The sequence below is a fragment of the Halichoeres trimaculatus genome, unplaced genomic scaffold, assembly GCF_033239565.1.
Source record: "Halichoeres trimaculatus isolate MK-OKI-2021-1 unplaced genomic scaffold, fHalTri1.1 fHalTri1_scaffold_8, whole genome shotgun sequence".
Classification (NCBI taxonomy): domain Eukaryota; kingdom Metazoa; phylum Chordata; class Actinopteri; order Labriformes; family Labridae; genus Halichoeres; species Halichoeres trimaculatus.
The window spans coordinates 27,563,458-27,579,039 of record NW_027437186.1 but is presented as its reverse complement, the minus strand read 5'-3'; the positions used below and the strand labels follow the sequence as shown (position 1 = coordinate 27,579,039).

At 42.1% G+C, this 15,582-nt stretch overlaps 1 protein-coding gene across 4 annotated transcripts in view; it reads right to left on the bottom strand.

Annotated features, from left to right (window-relative positions):
- Positions 1–15,582, bottom strand: part of lyst (lysosomal trafficking regulator) — an 86,662-nt gene that overhangs the window by 25,440 nt on the left and 45,640 nt on the right. For all 4 annotated transcript variants that reach the window (XM_074675226.1, XM_074675228.1, XM_074675227.1 and 1 more), the window contains 17 exons: positions 14,894–15,003; positions 13,619–13,988; positions 13,380–13,536; positions 13,107–13,280; positions 11,674–11,834; positions 11,099–11,289; positions 10,212–10,457; positions 9,842–10,015; positions 7,044–7,193; positions 5,986–6,123; positions 4,128–4,326; positions 3,908–4,036; positions 2,961–3,591; positions 1,304–1,484; positions 1,038–1,207; positions 708–938; positions 373–539 (listed from right to left, as the gene is read on the bottom strand). In XM_074675226.1, the coding sequence (XP_074531327.1) occupies positions 373–539; positions 708–938; positions 1,038–1,207; positions 1,304–1,484; positions 2,961–3,591; positions 3,908–4,036; positions 4,128–4,326; positions 5,986–6,123; positions 7,044–7,193; positions 9,842–10,015; positions 10,212–10,457; positions 11,099–11,289; positions 11,674–11,834; positions 13,107–13,280; positions 13,380–13,536; positions 13,619–13,988; positions 14,894–15,003 (3,579 nt within the window). The remainder of the gene's footprint in view (positions 1–372; positions 540–707; positions 939–1,037; positions 1,208–1,303; positions 1,485–2,960; positions 3,592–3,907; positions 4,037–4,127; positions 4,327–5,985; positions 6,124–7,043; positions 7,194–9,841; positions 10,016–10,211; positions 10,458–11,098; positions 11,290–11,673; positions 11,835–13,106; positions 13,281–13,379; positions 13,537–13,618; positions 13,989–14,893; positions 15,004–15,582) is intronic.

The window sequence follows — 15,582 nt, the reverse complement described above, 5'->3', positions numbered from 1 at the left end:
TGACACTGCAATAAAGCAGTTTTTAATCTTTTTTGCCAGTAAAAGTCAACAAAAACTAAAATCTAAGCAGGTGTTTATGACCTTTTTTTTTTGAAAAAAAAAAAAAAAAAAAATTCTAATTAGACAATTCAACCCAACAAAGATATCTTCCTGAAGTTTTTTCAGGATTAGATTATGAGACCACAAAAGAAGCAGACTGGAGACTCTAAACTAAAGGAAACAGTTTAGTATGAAGATGGAGTTTCCTCAGATGAGTTTCCTCTCCACAGCTCCAGAAAATGAAGAGACAGCACCGTATCTTTCTGCAGCGGAGCTCAGCTGACGACCGCACTGATGTGTTTTGCACGTGTGCTGAATTTCGACAGTCCTCACCCTGCGTGCGCCGCATCTTGCTCGTCTGCATGAAACCGAGTAAGGTAATGAGGTCCTCGATGATGCGGAAGTACTGGGACCCTGAAGAGCTGCAGGAGTGGATGGTGACGGCGACTAACAGCTGCTGGATGTCACACACCAGGAGCTTGTAGTCATTCAGGGGAATTCTGTAGACGGAGGAGAGGAAGAAAACATGAAGTGCAGGAAGCGAGTCTACCTTTCTTTTCCAGCGGATCAATGAGCAGAGAGAGGATTAATGATTTGTTCCAGCTCTGAGACAAAACCCGCGAGTCTGTAAGGGTGTCTGAATGAATCATCTGTTCTGGCAGCCGTACCCGTTCTCCATGCCGTTGAGCGTGGAGAGCGTGTTGAAGAGCACGTAGAGAAGCCCGTGGTCCAGCAGGATGTCTGCCAGCTTGGGGCAGGCGTTGATGAGCTGCAGGAGCATGCACAGGATGTTGTGCACCAGAGAGTTCTCGTACAGAGAGTTCTCAATCAGACCGAGCACAGGGATGATGCAGCGCCGCCTGAAGGGTGAGATGTTTTCCATTTCTTCCAGGTCCAGACTGAAAAACAGCATAGAGAGAAAGAAAAAGGGTAAATGTTTTTATACATGCAGCCTATGATGTGTCTTAGTTGTAAAGATGTGATGCACGAGGACTCACTCCTCCTCCAGGCCCACCGGACGTCCAAACAGCATCTCCAGGAAGCACTCGAGGAGCCCCTGGCTGCCCTGGTGGATGTAGAGCTGGTTGGCGAGCAGAGAGAAGCCGTGGTTCTTCAGAAACTTTTCCTTCTGCTCCTTGTGAGCTCTGCTGAAGTACGCATCCAGGAGCTTGGAGAGAGAAAGAAAAATCAGGATCTATTATCATCTTTTGATCCAAACACTCTTTCACAGAAAAAGACCTGTTGGAGTAGTTAAAAAGCAAACCTTCATGACTCCCTGCTGGATGAGAGGGGACGAGTGGTTCACGAGGACGATGAGGGCCTCGGGCTGGATGAGTTTGTCCATCACTTCCTCTAGCATGAGGTCGGGCAGCAGCTGCAGGATCCCTTTCAGCAGGTCGTACAGACCGCAACAGATCAGGACCAGGCAGTCCTCACAGCTCGACCTGCAAGCAAAGCGTGCACAAACACACAAAGACACACACAGACACGCGCACACACACATACACACATAGAGGATTAGACTGGGGGTATGTAGGAGCAGTGACTTCCCGTTGCCAGGTGGTGGCGCTGGCACAGGAGTTTTGGCGCAGATATGTTGATGTTTCGCTGAGCTAAAACAGTTAGGATTTTTTTAGTCAGGTATTCAAAATTTGCCACTAAATAGTAGTTACACCATTTTTTGGAAAGTCGGTTTTTTGATTGTTACAACTAACATCTCAAGGATGTTTGAAATCAAAATTAACAGTTTTGGAGCTACAACTCTCTAAAACCCATGGTCCCATTTTCAAAGGGCTCTTTCAATTGGGGGGGCATTCCCGAGAAGCAAATTATGGAATGTTGAAATGCTGAGTCCTAACCCTAACTGCACCAGTCCTACATATGACCTTGAAACTCCTTATGACATCATCAACTGTGTAGTTTCCATGGTGATAGTATCTCCTCTACAATTTGGGTTAGCGAGACAATTCAAACAGCTCTTTAAAGAAGAAAATAAAAGCTTTGCAGTCAAATCCCAGGTATAATGGTACTGCCTAGGAATCCAAGTGCAGCGATTTTACGATCACAGACAATACTTAGGGCAAGGTGTTCACATTACCGTAACTCTTCAACTATTTGGGCAAGAGAAAAGAAATCAAACAGTTCCAAAAAGAAAACAAGATGAGTTTTCTGGGCACAATCTCTGACTCTTTTGAGGAGAAAATACCAAAAACAGTCCAAGTGGCTTGGATGATACTTGGGAAATAATAGATTCAAGTGGCAGCATGACATTCCCTACAGCCACCAACGGATGCTGTGATTATAATCAAAGGTCACCAAATTTTAAGGGCTTTCTCCAGTTGCGCCTTCAGACTTTGCTTTGTTTTTCTGATGAAAAACAGTATTTCTTATTTTTTAGCTCTTTTTTAGTTGTCAAACCAATCAAGTTAATCTGATGTATCCCTTTAGAAGAAGGTCATTTTGAGGAACCCTTAAAAATGGCGCAAAAATAGGAGATTTTCACCATTTTTCACTAAGTATCGTGCTTCATCTTGACTTCTGACCATGATTTTAATGTGGGTACAGGATAAACAAGCTGATTTTTGTCCCGATCTCCCTCTTACGATTAAAGCCAGCAAAAGCCTGATTGTCTGATGTCTGCAAATGACACCGTGTGGGATTATCCTGTGGTGTGGGGTGTGTTAAGAGTGATTTTGTTCGGTCTGAGCCACTTGGAAGGCCTTGATTGAGAGAAAGTCTCTATGACTCCATGATTGTTTTTCTTTTTTGTGTGTTTTTTTTTTTTTTTTTTTTAAATTTAAGAGGCCTAAAACAACCATCATTGCTTTGAACAGAAAATCACGTTTAACATTCCTGGTGCTAACGCAAATTTTCATGACATCTTGGGCCCTCAGAATAGTGAGAAATGAACCTGAGCATACCTGTCATTCGACTCCGCCTTGCTGTGCGCCCTCTCGTATCCAGGTGAGTATGTGTAGCTCTCCCAGTCTTCCGGCATAGAGCCCCGTTCTGCAGCAGTCGGCCAGCGCCCAATTGCCAGCGAGCCGTTTGGAGCTGGGAAGGCCAGACCTAGACTGGCCAAGTTACTGTGGCTCCGCTGGAAGGACTGTATCCCCTTCAGACTGTCAGGACGCCGCGGCGCCTCATCACTGGCCCAATCAAATCTGTCCTCAGACTCTGCCACCCCTACGCTGCCCTCCGCAAGACTGTCCACCTCTGCCGCCTCATCCCGATCCTCCTCCACGCTGATGGACGGCGTCTGCATGGCTCCTCCCTCTACGGCGTCTTTGGACTCACAGATGGTCTTCGCTGACTCACAGCTGCTCAGGAGCTGCTCTTCACCTCCACCTCCACCCTTCTTCAGCGTCTCTGTGCTGCCCAGACCCTGCTGCGCAACGAGGGAGACCCCGTCACCTTCAGCCGCCTCAGCTGCAGCAGCATGTCCCAGTCGAGGAGTCAGCAGAGGGGAGGAGTACGGGGATGGAGCGAGGCTGGGAGGACGTAACGACTGATCGTCACCGCCGTGTTCAGGGGAAGGGGCGGGAAGGTGACCTGGAGAATCAAACACGAAGACTCAGCAATTTTTATCCATTAAAATTATACCTAAAGGGCACAGGTAGGATTATTTCATGCAGGTGTTTCCTGCAGCAGAACTATCATTACTTCGAGCCTTCAAAGAACTGTGTCAGACAGGAAACAGATCTTGAATGAAGAGGTCTTATGCAGGAACTAAAGAGTGAAAATAAAAAAGTAGAACTTTAAAAGCTCAGGCTACAGAGGTTAAATGATAAATCTAGACAGACATTAAAGAAAATCATGCCCAACATCTCTTGAGCTGTGGTTGGATCATATATCTCAGCAACCATACCTTCATGAGCAGTTTCCGCAAACACTGTCGGTGAGAGCGACACCACGGAGCTGCTGGCCGACTTTCCTCCGCTGTTGGAGTGTCTCAGGTACATGATGGACTGAACCTTCTCTTGGTACAACTTCCCATCTGAAAACACAACAGGAACTAAAATCACAAAAGCTGTTCTGTGCAAACTGTCAGAAATCCACAAAGATACCGCTCCCCTCTGTATCCTCACCAATGTGCAAGTAAAAGTAGAAGCTGGACGGTGTGTGGCACACATAGGTGTTTGTCGGTGGATGGACAGCCAGCAGGAAGTTGTAGATTAGTTTCAGCAGGTCCATGTCTGGAGGAGACCCGAGGACTTCCTGGATGATTTTCACGAATGACAGACAGACTTCCTGAGGGATGGCGGTCAGATGCTCGTCCCGATGCTCCTTCAGAAAAACATAAAGAGGTCAGCGACAGATTCTTTTTATTCATGTGTCAGGACTACAGGACACCAAAAAACGCACAAGCAACCAACAACTTTAAAGAAATCAATTGCCCTGATGTTAAAAAAATTGATCCGTCCTCAGTGCATCAAAACATCTTAGGATTTGCATTTTTCAAAGATATTCTCAACACTTCGTAAAAAGGATTTTCTGTGCTTCATACCCAGGACGTAAGAGCAAACATTTTAATGCCTCAAAAACAGCATGAAGCTCTTTTCTTCATACTTGAATCTACATAAACCCAAAGCAAAATTACATTTATAGAAGACATGTGCATTGTTATGTAAAAAATATCTTGCGCACACAAGCTATGACCATGTAACTTAGAGCATTCACTCAATACCAGCACCACTATAATGCTAACTGATACTTTAGAAAAAGTATTAGCTTGATGCAGTATTTCTCTCTCCTCACTACTAAACTTTATCATCCAGCAAGGTATTGCCAGAAAGACTTCGACTAGCTGTAACCTAGTCCTGATCTGATCAGGAAGCTAAGATATAGCATTTAGGATAAACCTATATGGTGAATTATGATCAGGCATATATCCAGAAGAGGGACTTTATCAACATTGCGAAGAAAGTCCTCAGGGTCCCTTGAAAAAGATACTCAACAACTCAACAGTACTACTCTTCACACAAGAGAGAGCGTTACCTTCAAGACAATTTACTAGTGTTCACAAGTAGGGTTGGGTACTGAATTAGGTACTTTTATAGGTACCGATCCAATTCTGTCAAAAGTACCGGGTATCGATTCATATAAAATCAAAAGGTACCATGTTTAGGTACCTAAATGCATCCTTGTGACTATGAGGGAGTGGGAGAGTAGGTAATTTTCCATGCTGGACACGAACATAGCATTGCAAGGTTATATGAAGTATACATTTATTATATGTTTAAAAAATGAGATTTGAATATGAAACAAATTGATATTTTTTACATCATAAACACAAAAAAGTACCAAAAATTGATACCGTTTAGTACCGGTACCGATTGCAAGGTACCGGGCATCGGTACCGTATCGTTTCAAATGTGAAAGGTACCCATCCCTATTCACAAGACAGAAAAATATTCCAAATAAAATAACCAATTTAAATGCTCAAGATTCCTTTTTGGGCAAGACATAAGAGAATTTGGACACCCAAGACTATTTCTGCACACAATTCAATCACGTGCTGTCTACATTTTTATTATTGGTGCACATAAGATGTAAAACACATAATCCCTACAAGTTGATAATTTAGCCTAACAATATTATAACTTGTGCAAACAAGACATAAACATGTTGCATGTTGCAAGATAACAAAGAACTTAAGCACAAGATACCTAAATGTACGAGACATTAAAATGCTGCCTGTGTGATATATAAAAAGGTAACCCATGTCAACAGACAAAACATGCCACCCACTAGAAAAACAACAGCATAAGGCAAAAATAATTCCCTGTGAAGATTATTAACCTGCATGCATAAGGTAACGTATGTGAATAAAAAATATTATGTCTACTGTGCGTGTCTCTTTGGAAAAAAGCATCTGCCAAATGAAACTGTAGAACTGTATAAGTGTAGAACTGTAGATTATAAAACAAGTTTTTGAAGATCTACCTGCAGGACTTGGCAGGTGAGCAGGAAACGATGAACCACCTCGGCTTTGAGGAACTGACGGATATTGAAGACCTGATGAGGATGGTGGACTCTGATAAGGATCTCTAACGCAGCGAGGAGAGTCTCCCAAACCCCAGGCTGCAGAAACAAATGATTAACGACAGGGAAACATTAACTGATTTCATCCTTACAGAGGAAAAACATCGTTTTTATGATTCTCGAGAAAACAGGCTGAAAGGAGACAGAGAAACTTCTTTAGCTGCTATCATTCGATCTTTTCTGGTTGGACACAACAGAGCTCTTCAGTGAGTATTAATCTGGATTATTTCAGGATCAATGAGGCTGTGGCTGTGTTGCTGTGGTCACAACTAATGAAATTTTCACACAACACAGCTTCTCTTTTAAATACAGGACGCTTCACGTTTTTAAACTAATTTGAGACAAGGCTTTGCCATCGTTCAGGCACTCCAACCAAAGATGTGCTGATTTTCTTCTTACTTACGCACTCTTTTTACTTTTCAAAGTGATATTTTGAGTATCCAGTTAAAAATATCCAAACTATCCCTGGAATCATTCTCCCAGACAGAGTGATCAGTTGTCTGGTGGTGGTTCAAACAAACTTGTAAACGAAGGTGAAAATCAGTTCAGACCACTCCACGGTTACTCTGAGTGATTTTCAAGGAAACACGGTGAAATGAAAAAAAAAAAAACTAATGAGAGTTTCTCCTGAGGTGTTTGAATTTATCACTGGCTCATCATTAAATGATGATTCTAGCTCTTCAGGAATGAATGAATCAACAGACCTCGGCAGAAACCAGAGATGTGATCTTTAGTAATAAAACTCTGAAGGACCTCCAGGCCTGCGGAGAAAACAGCTTTTTCTAATGGATCTTGAATGAGAACAAGTCGAATTGATTTTTATCAAACCCTCAAGATTTTTTCAAAGCATACTTTTTCTTTTTTCCACTATGGACTTTCTTTTTTTCTCCTTCATGCTTTCTGTCACGTTTTCTCTTACTGATGTATAATTATAAACATCGTCTGATGTTAATATTTACCTCAGCCTTGGCCCAGATCTTCCAGTCCAGCAGGACATCTGAGAGCAGCCTAGTATCCTGGACCACAGCAACGGACTCTGGGTCCAAACGAAACTGTCCGTCGTCACTGAGGAGCAGGATAGGCCCGCTGCAGCATCCGTCCAGGAGGGTCTAAAGAGAAAGAGGTGTCAGGAATAAAGAGCTGCTGAACACACATCAGAGTTCAGTAAAAGAAACGTAAAATGGCAATTCTTCAAGGGACCACTAAGGGATGGCTCCAAAAATGAGTTATTTCCCACTAAACCCTGTGTTACACTTAAGAGCCAGGTGCAAAAACATTTTTTGCAGCTCATGTCTCATTCACAACATCTGTAGAGCATGATTTATTAGTAAGTGAAGTTTATGTCTTATTGAGCAGATACAAAAAAGGCCTCAAATAAGAACAAAGGCTATCAATTTAGACCTTACCTAAAATTTGAGCAAAAATATCACTGTTTTTTAAAAGTAAAAACAAGATTCAACCTGAAAAGTTTTTCTTCAGGCAACAAACTGAACTGGACTGAGAAACAATAAAAAAAATGCAGTACTCTGAGTCACCATCAGTTATGTTATGTTTACACCTTAATTTAGTCACATCTTTCATGTCACGTCATTTTTGTTTTTTTTGTTACAGGTGTTTTCCCAGCCCCTGATTTTTTTTTTACCTGTGTTGAATTACCTCCTGTACTGAAGTCTGTCTCACTTTGTCCTGTGTCAGATGGACTTCTTCCAAGCCCTCAACACCTTGCATAAAATCAAAATTTTCCTTTTTTAAATTTTGATTTCAGTCATTACTTTGTTTCCAGCTTAGCTGAGAACTTTTGTTGGAAGCTAGTTTTTCTAATAGCAGCCTGAAGCTGTGATTTTGTGTTGAAACTTTTCTTAAAAAAATGAATCCTGTCCAATCCTGTCAACAATATCATCAGAGGATGATTTTTTTCTATAAATAATCTATTTCAGATTTTTAAGTTTCAACAAAGGCCTTAAATAAGGGGAAAAAAACAACAAATTGGACCTTGAAAACCATTTGGATGAAAAATCTATATCATAATGATATAGTGATATGATAAAACTGAACAAGTCATTAAAACGAGTCAAGTATTATGTGTAGATCTTCAAAACAGAAATAAACATGTTTACAGCATGGCACAGGACCCTTTTGTCTCCCTTTAGCTCATCCCTCTCTTTGTGGCAACTGTACAGCTGGATTTATCAACAACTCACCCAGTTACAGTAGATTAAGGGTCTAAAGAAGGGAAGATTAGGAAGCATGGCCCCTTTTATTGTCCTCTAGTGTCCTCTCACACTTACTATGCTGTCCCTGAAGCTAACCTCTGGGCCGTGTTTGTGATGATGGAGTCCAATTCCACCATCTTTTTTTTTAATGTTAGCAGCTATCTGTGTCTGTGCTCTGATACCGTCGCTGATCTTTCTGTTGAGTCAGGGTTGATTGTTGGAGACCAGCTGCAAAACAAACAATCCCAATTTGTGGAAAAAACAGCAGCTTAAGAAGCTTCATTCGCCGGTAAATGTGTTAGCTATGGGCACAGGCTGTGTAACTCTGATAACTCAGCATTTACTAACCCCTCCATCCTCTCCAGCTCCATCCAAATATGACTGACTCTGGCTAAAAAATAACAATGTGGAAGCCAAAAAGCCAAACTTGAGGCTTAGAAAGGGCAGAAAGCCAGCAGGTGGGTGTTATCAGAGCACTGATAAATCTTTTCAATCCAGAGAAAAGCTTAAAGAGCAGAACCCCGGACATGAAAGAATCAATAAGGCCTCCTGTAATTTTTTTGGAGTGCTTATCACTCCGTCAAAACCGAAGGGGTTTACAGCGAGCAGCTCGGCCTGTATCGATCAGACCATAGTTTGTGAGCAGCCTCACTGCAGAGGTTATAAATCTGACCATTCTCCAGGTCTCGAGATAGAGGCTGGAGGCCTTAAAGACTGAGCTAGTTACAGTATTATCTGGCTGACCGGTGAGCCCAGTTAAAATCCAACAATGACGTAAATTTACTCTGAAAATCAATCCGACAGCAGCTGAATCAGTCCTGAGAGAGCAGATGCAAGAGACCAGAGTCAAATGTTAGACGACATCTTTCACAGATTCATCTTCGGAGCAATACAGTTTGAAGACCAAATAAATTAAAAAACCTGATATAAACAACATATTCATGTCAGATTCTGAATTCTACAGCAGGTTTGTGGACTTCACAGCAAAATTGAAGATTGTTTCAGTGCATTTATTTAAAAAATTACTGAAGCCTCACTCTAATACTTAAAGTTCATATCTGTCTTCTTTACTTGGGCTCTTGTTCCTGCAGCATCTTCTGTTGGTTCCCTGCCTCTTCTGCCCTTTGTTTGATGCTTTCATAACTCTTAAAGCTGAAGTGTTTCATATAGATGCTTACTTTGCTTTTAGAGTTATTAAAGTTTTCTTTTTGCAGAACAATCAAAAAAAGCACAGGAGAAAAAATGAGAACATCTCAGCGGCATGTTCCTTCATCATATGGGAATATTAATGATTGTTTAATTTCAATAATCAGTCTTTTTTCTGCTTTATAATGTGGTATCTGGGGCCTGAGGTGACAGAGGTAATCAGAGGTGCAGTGTGTCTCCGCAGGAGCTCAGTGTTTCAGCGCACGGCTCAATTACAGACACAGCTGGAGGGTCGAGTTACTGCAGCGTCACCGAGAAACACCAGCTCAGAGCGGCGCCACCACTCAGATCAGATCAGGTTTATGATGTTACAGCAGAGACTCCAAGGTGTGACTCACTTTCAGCATGTGGTATCCCACGATGCATTTGGACTTGATGAGGACCTGGTGGATCATAGAGTAACCATGGTAGCAGTCCATCTCGTGGATGCGGTGTTGGTTGAACTTGCTCAGAGACAGCAGGACACGGAGCGCCAGAGCCTGTGTCCTCTCGCAGTCGCTCAGCTCCACCGTCTGGACCCCGAAAGGAGGGACAAGGAAGAAAGAGAGAGAAAAGAGAAAAGATAATGTAATCTCACACCAGGATTCTTTTACCAGAGAGAAGTGTGAATTTAAGGACAGGCTTTTATTTTGTAGGAGTAAATGCATCATAAATCTGTAAGAAAATTCAGAAAAATTCATATATGAAATAGTTTTAGAACCGTCATACCTGAGCAAACAGGAAAACAAAGTTCCCAGTTCCTCCAATCTTGTGCAGGACACTCTGCAGGCCTTGTGTCTCTGTCGGGAGCAGAGATCGGAGAGAGTTTGGCTCCAGGGAGACGCTCTGCACCTCTTTGGAGCTGAACGGCCGCTGGGTGACAACAGTCTTGGCCTGGCCTTTCAGTCTGATGACGGGCTCATAGATGGTGTAGACTCGGGGACTGCTGGGAGCGTAGACTACAGCGAGGCTCTCCTAAAGACAAACAAAACAAACATGATCAGGAAATGGCGAAGGATTCATTTCAGTTCTGTGATTCATACATTGTAGGATAAAAGCTGGGGGCCTCAGGCCACAATTGGCCCCCGGGCCTGATTTGACATGCCTGGTTTAACTCATGTCTCTGTGGATTGGATGCACGCTCAACCAACTAGGTCAGCCAGCATCCTTAATCTAATCTGAAATAGAATATTAACCAAGTTTGATTCAACAAAAAAGGAAAAATCTCCTGTATGATGGACTGATTCATTGTTTTAGGAGCTGCACAAACCAAACACAGAGCTAACTCAGAGGTTTAAGTCAAGTTTAAAAAAAGGTAAAGAATGAATTATCTTTCATTTGTCTCATTCCTTTCTTCTCTTTTTTTATCCACAGAGCAATTATCACCAAACCCATTAGCATTTAATGAGAAAATAACTATTTTGAGTCCAGCTTTTAGCAGGGAGGTGAATCACTCCCTGTGACGCAGGGCCATTAATGAAAAGTGATTAAAGCACAGTGTTAAACACTCAAACCTGAGGTTGGATTGAAAATGCATGCAGGAATATCTTCACAGATAAAACAAAATAGAAATAAAACTTTTCTTTCTCTGTTTTTGTGTTATTCAAACGACTTACAACCAAAGCTGTCGTGTCTACATCTTTGTTCTTCATCAGCAGCTCCCGGACGTGCTCAGACTTCAGACCCTCCTCTGTCACAAACTTGGAAAAGGTCCCACCTGGTTTGCCGTACTTGCAGGGCATGATGGATGTGAGGTCAGGCCCACTGGTGTATAGGTAGAGAGCCTCCTCAGACCCAATTCTCGACCCTGAAACACGAGGAAGATAAAATTACTTTTTCAGCAAATACACAAAATTATTTCCTCCTCCTTGGACCTTAACCTGAGCTAAAACTTTGATAACGATGACTCCCAACGACAGCAAAGAGGATAAAGCTTCTCTAAAAACATCAGATGTATTTCCAGTTTGAAAAAAGTGCCCAGAGACGAGTCGTTTACAGCCAATTAGAGGCAACAAGAGAAGTATTCACTGAGCCTCTGCTGAGAATGTCAAGAATCTGCAGCATGCCACACATCACACCGGAGACAGCTGTGCAACGCTTTAAGAGTGGACACACTTTAGATTAATACTGCACGGCTCTCTGCTGAACACATCACAGTGACTGGAACAGAGTTTGTAGATTCAAGTCTCACCATTAAAGAGAAGCACTGTGCCCATGCTCCAGCGCCCACCGTGCTTTGGTGTCTCCCCGCAGGATGGCATGCAGTGACCCAGCATGCAGAAGGTTTTGTTGCTGTCAGATGATAAGCTGGACTTTCTGGGTAAAGTGTAATCCAGTGACACCTCACATTTCCTGAAACAGAGGTAAGGTTAGATTATTGTCGTACTCTTGTTTTTATGTCAGGGATGAGGAAACTATACTTAACAGCTGAAATCTAACAAGTGTATATGTCTTAGCTTAAGTAAAAATCATCTAATTAGACTTAGTCTGAGCCACATTCACCCGGCAGGTCCAGAAAAATGTGTCATTTCAAGTTTTAAAAGAGCGAAATGATTCCTGAACAAATCAAAGTACATTTTTTTACTCTTTACAATCAATTCAGGCATAATTTTTGTCTTTTAACATCTTGAATTAAGATGTTTTTCAGTGGAATATTGCTCATAATTGTTTCCACCAAGGAGGTTATGTTTTTGAGTGAGTTTGTCTGTTTGTTTTTTTTTATCTGTGAACAACATAATTCAAAAATTAACAAACATATCTTGATGAAATTTTCAGAAAATCTTCAAAATGGGATAAGGAAGAAGTGATTAAACTTTGGAGGTGATCCGGATCTCTATCTGGATACAGGACTTTTTGAAGGATTCTTTATCATTTTAAGATTGGTCCGGTTTCACCATATGTGTTTATAACTCTATGATAAATGGTCGGATTGCTTTGTAAAACAATACAAGACAAGGTCACCATAATTTCTGACAGATGTATAATTATGATCCAGATCATGGCAATATTCTGGATGCTAAGATCTGGAATATCAAATATGCACTGGGTCACCATAGTTTTCAACATTGTCAGGTAACAAATTATTGTACAAACCTGCAACTTACACCTAATTGTAGCAGACAGTCTGCTGAAAGGGAGTATAACATTAAAGTAAGACTAAAGTGTTGCATGACAATCACAATATGCTTGGTGGAGGTCTGCGGTCTCTGAGTACTTTTCTGGTATTTTGCATTGTCACTGATAAAAAAAAGCTTTAAGTTGGAATATTTACATGTACTTCACATGTATTTTAATTATTTTATTCTGTAGTTTTATCTTTCACAATTTGTTTTAGCTGATGAAATTTTGCAGAGGTGTTAATGCTCCAAAATAAACCCAAAAATCCTTGCCTAACAGGAGTTTCTTTAAAAATAAACCCTTTGAAGGAGTTTGTCTGCAGATGTTTGATTGGCTGAGTGGTATCAAACAGGATGATATCCAAGTATACTATTGGTCAGGTATGATAAAATAGAGCCCTAAAAAGCTGTAGCCTCATTGAGCTAGTGAAAAAACTGATGTTCAAAAGTTGGTTCAAAAATGTGAAAAATAAAAACACCCAAACAACTCTTCCCCTGACTTCCTCACCTGATGCCACACACCCAGACCACCACCCGGCCATGGATGTTCTTCTTGCCCTCAGGCTGCTGGGTGTAGGTAAGTCCAAGATGCTGCCACTGACCCACTTTGAGGAGCTCCTCCCCGGATTCAGCCTGAGCCAGAAGTCCTGCCTTTATCTCATCGTTTGGATCAATGCAGATCCTGTGGGGAGAGTACATTCCAGCTTTTAAAGCTCCATTAACTGTGAACACTACAGCAGCTCAGCAGAGATCATTCACAAAGGTGAGCGCATGAGCTCACCTGAATGTCAGAGAGCCTGAGGAGAAGTCTGCCCACACTTGAAGCATCAGCGCTTTGGAGCCCATGGACAGAATATGAATGAGTCCTTCCTCTGATGATCTCATCCCAGACTGAGAGGAGCCGTGACGGGGCTCAGCTGCAGGCAGGTGACTCTCCTCTGGAAGAAGAACACAGAAACATCAAGGGATCCCAAAGAGGTCCAGATTCTAGTTTGTCCTGGTCCAGGATCTGTATCTCACCCTCTTCTCTGTCAGTGTCCTTCTCCTCCTGCTCTGCCACCCTCAGCCACATAGAGGCGCTGAACCCGCTCGCCATGTGAGGCCAGCAGTTCTGCCCCACCAGAGGCAGGTGCAGAGGAGAGACGTGCCACGGCGAGGAGTGTATGTGGCTAGGTCTGTAGTCTGCGTCGCCCTCTCTGCGCCCAGGCGACAGTTTACCTTTCCACAGCAAACCCACACTTTTCCCTCCTGCTGCACCATTCTGACGGGAACCCACAGACAACCCTCCTGGTGTGGATGCACCGAGGATTATGGGGAAGGTGAGGAAGTGAAGAGGCTCCATGTTCATGTTGGCTTCAACGATTTGAAGGATTCCTTTGAGGAGAATCACCTGAAGGTAATAAATGAAAGAAAATGTAAGAGAACGGACACGGTTCCTTATATTGTTTTAGATCCCTGAATTAAAGAAACTGGGAGAAACTTTCTGTCTTCATGTGGACTCTGGTGCCCCCTGTGGACAAAGCTGGTTACTGCAAATGCCCGTAGACAAAATGAATCATCTTGTCTGTTTTTTATTGATTTAATAGTGAGAAACTTGGCAGATAAAAATGTGATTGAAAGCTCCTCCAACTTTCATTATACAAAACCTTTCCTCCTTCAACCAGGTGATGGAAGTTGAAAAAAGACTTGGCTCTAAAGAAGAGGGTTGGAAAACTGAAATGGCAGAAAGCTAAAAACAAAAAAAAAAAGTATTGAACTGAGTCTGTTTTATAACCAGTAAAACACTTTAAATACTCAGTTTACAAACACTTGTGTACCCCAAATGTGAGTCAAACCATGAAAAGTATTTTTAACTCCAATCCAAAACCTCAGTTGTAGTATCAAAAAGGCGACACAGTTACATAGGGTCTGATGTATCTTATTTTCCCAGGTGGTAAACACAGGTCACGTCGTCACACTCACACAATTATAAATAAACCTCCCTCCGGCCTTATGGGAACTCATTTCCAAGACGGGTTATTAATGCTGTCTGCTAGAGGATTCCAATTAAACACAGACCTGTGGCTTCGCATCTGTTCTGCTCACGTTGGTGTTAACTGTACACAGACTGGAGCTCGCTCCGGGGACTGTGACGTGTTGATGAGTTTCAAAGAAGCGTGAAGTGAGGAGAGAGTGTGACAGAAAGGGTGTCTAATAAATGAGCTGGAAGTCTGGATGTGTGGAGGAGAAGGTACTGCCACCTTAAACCAAAGCGAGCAGAGCGACACTGAGTGACAGGGATGGTTTGATGCTTACCGTGGGTGGAGACTTCTCCAGGAAGAGACGAATCAACAGGGCCAGCTCCTCCGCTGTGATCCGCAGGCTGACCATGGCGACCAGCAGCTCCACCAGCACGGTCTGACAATCTGAATGAAGAGACAGAATAAAAACAGTTCAGATTCATGCACACAGCAAAACACCACAGAAATAAAGTCTCTTTTACGACTCCACTCAAGACAAGAATTATCTGTGGTTAAGAAAAATGGACCACAGATAAACACATCAGATAGATGAGCAGATACAGGACAGTAAAAAATAAACAGAGCTTGAGGAGAGTCATTGAACTTATTTCTATCATTTAGTATGTTTTTTTAATTGTTCCACAGTCCAGACCAAAAACAAGAGACAATCTTTGACCTCATCAGTTGTTGTCTGGTCACATTAAAACCTCTTTAGACAACGTCTTAGAATATTTAGTGAAGCTGGTGGTTTGGTAGAACCAATCTTCAAGTCTGCTTTGTGTTTAAAGTCTGATAATAGCTAAAAAGGAATCTTTGTGTTTAGATCAGGGATGATGCACACTTTCAAAAAAATTAAGGACTTCTCAAGACCCCCAAAAAGGAAAAACTAAAAAAAAATTAAGGACTTCTCAAGACCCCCAAAAAGGAAAAACTAAAAAAAAATTAAGGACTTCTAAAGACCCCAAAAAGGAAAATCTAAAAAAA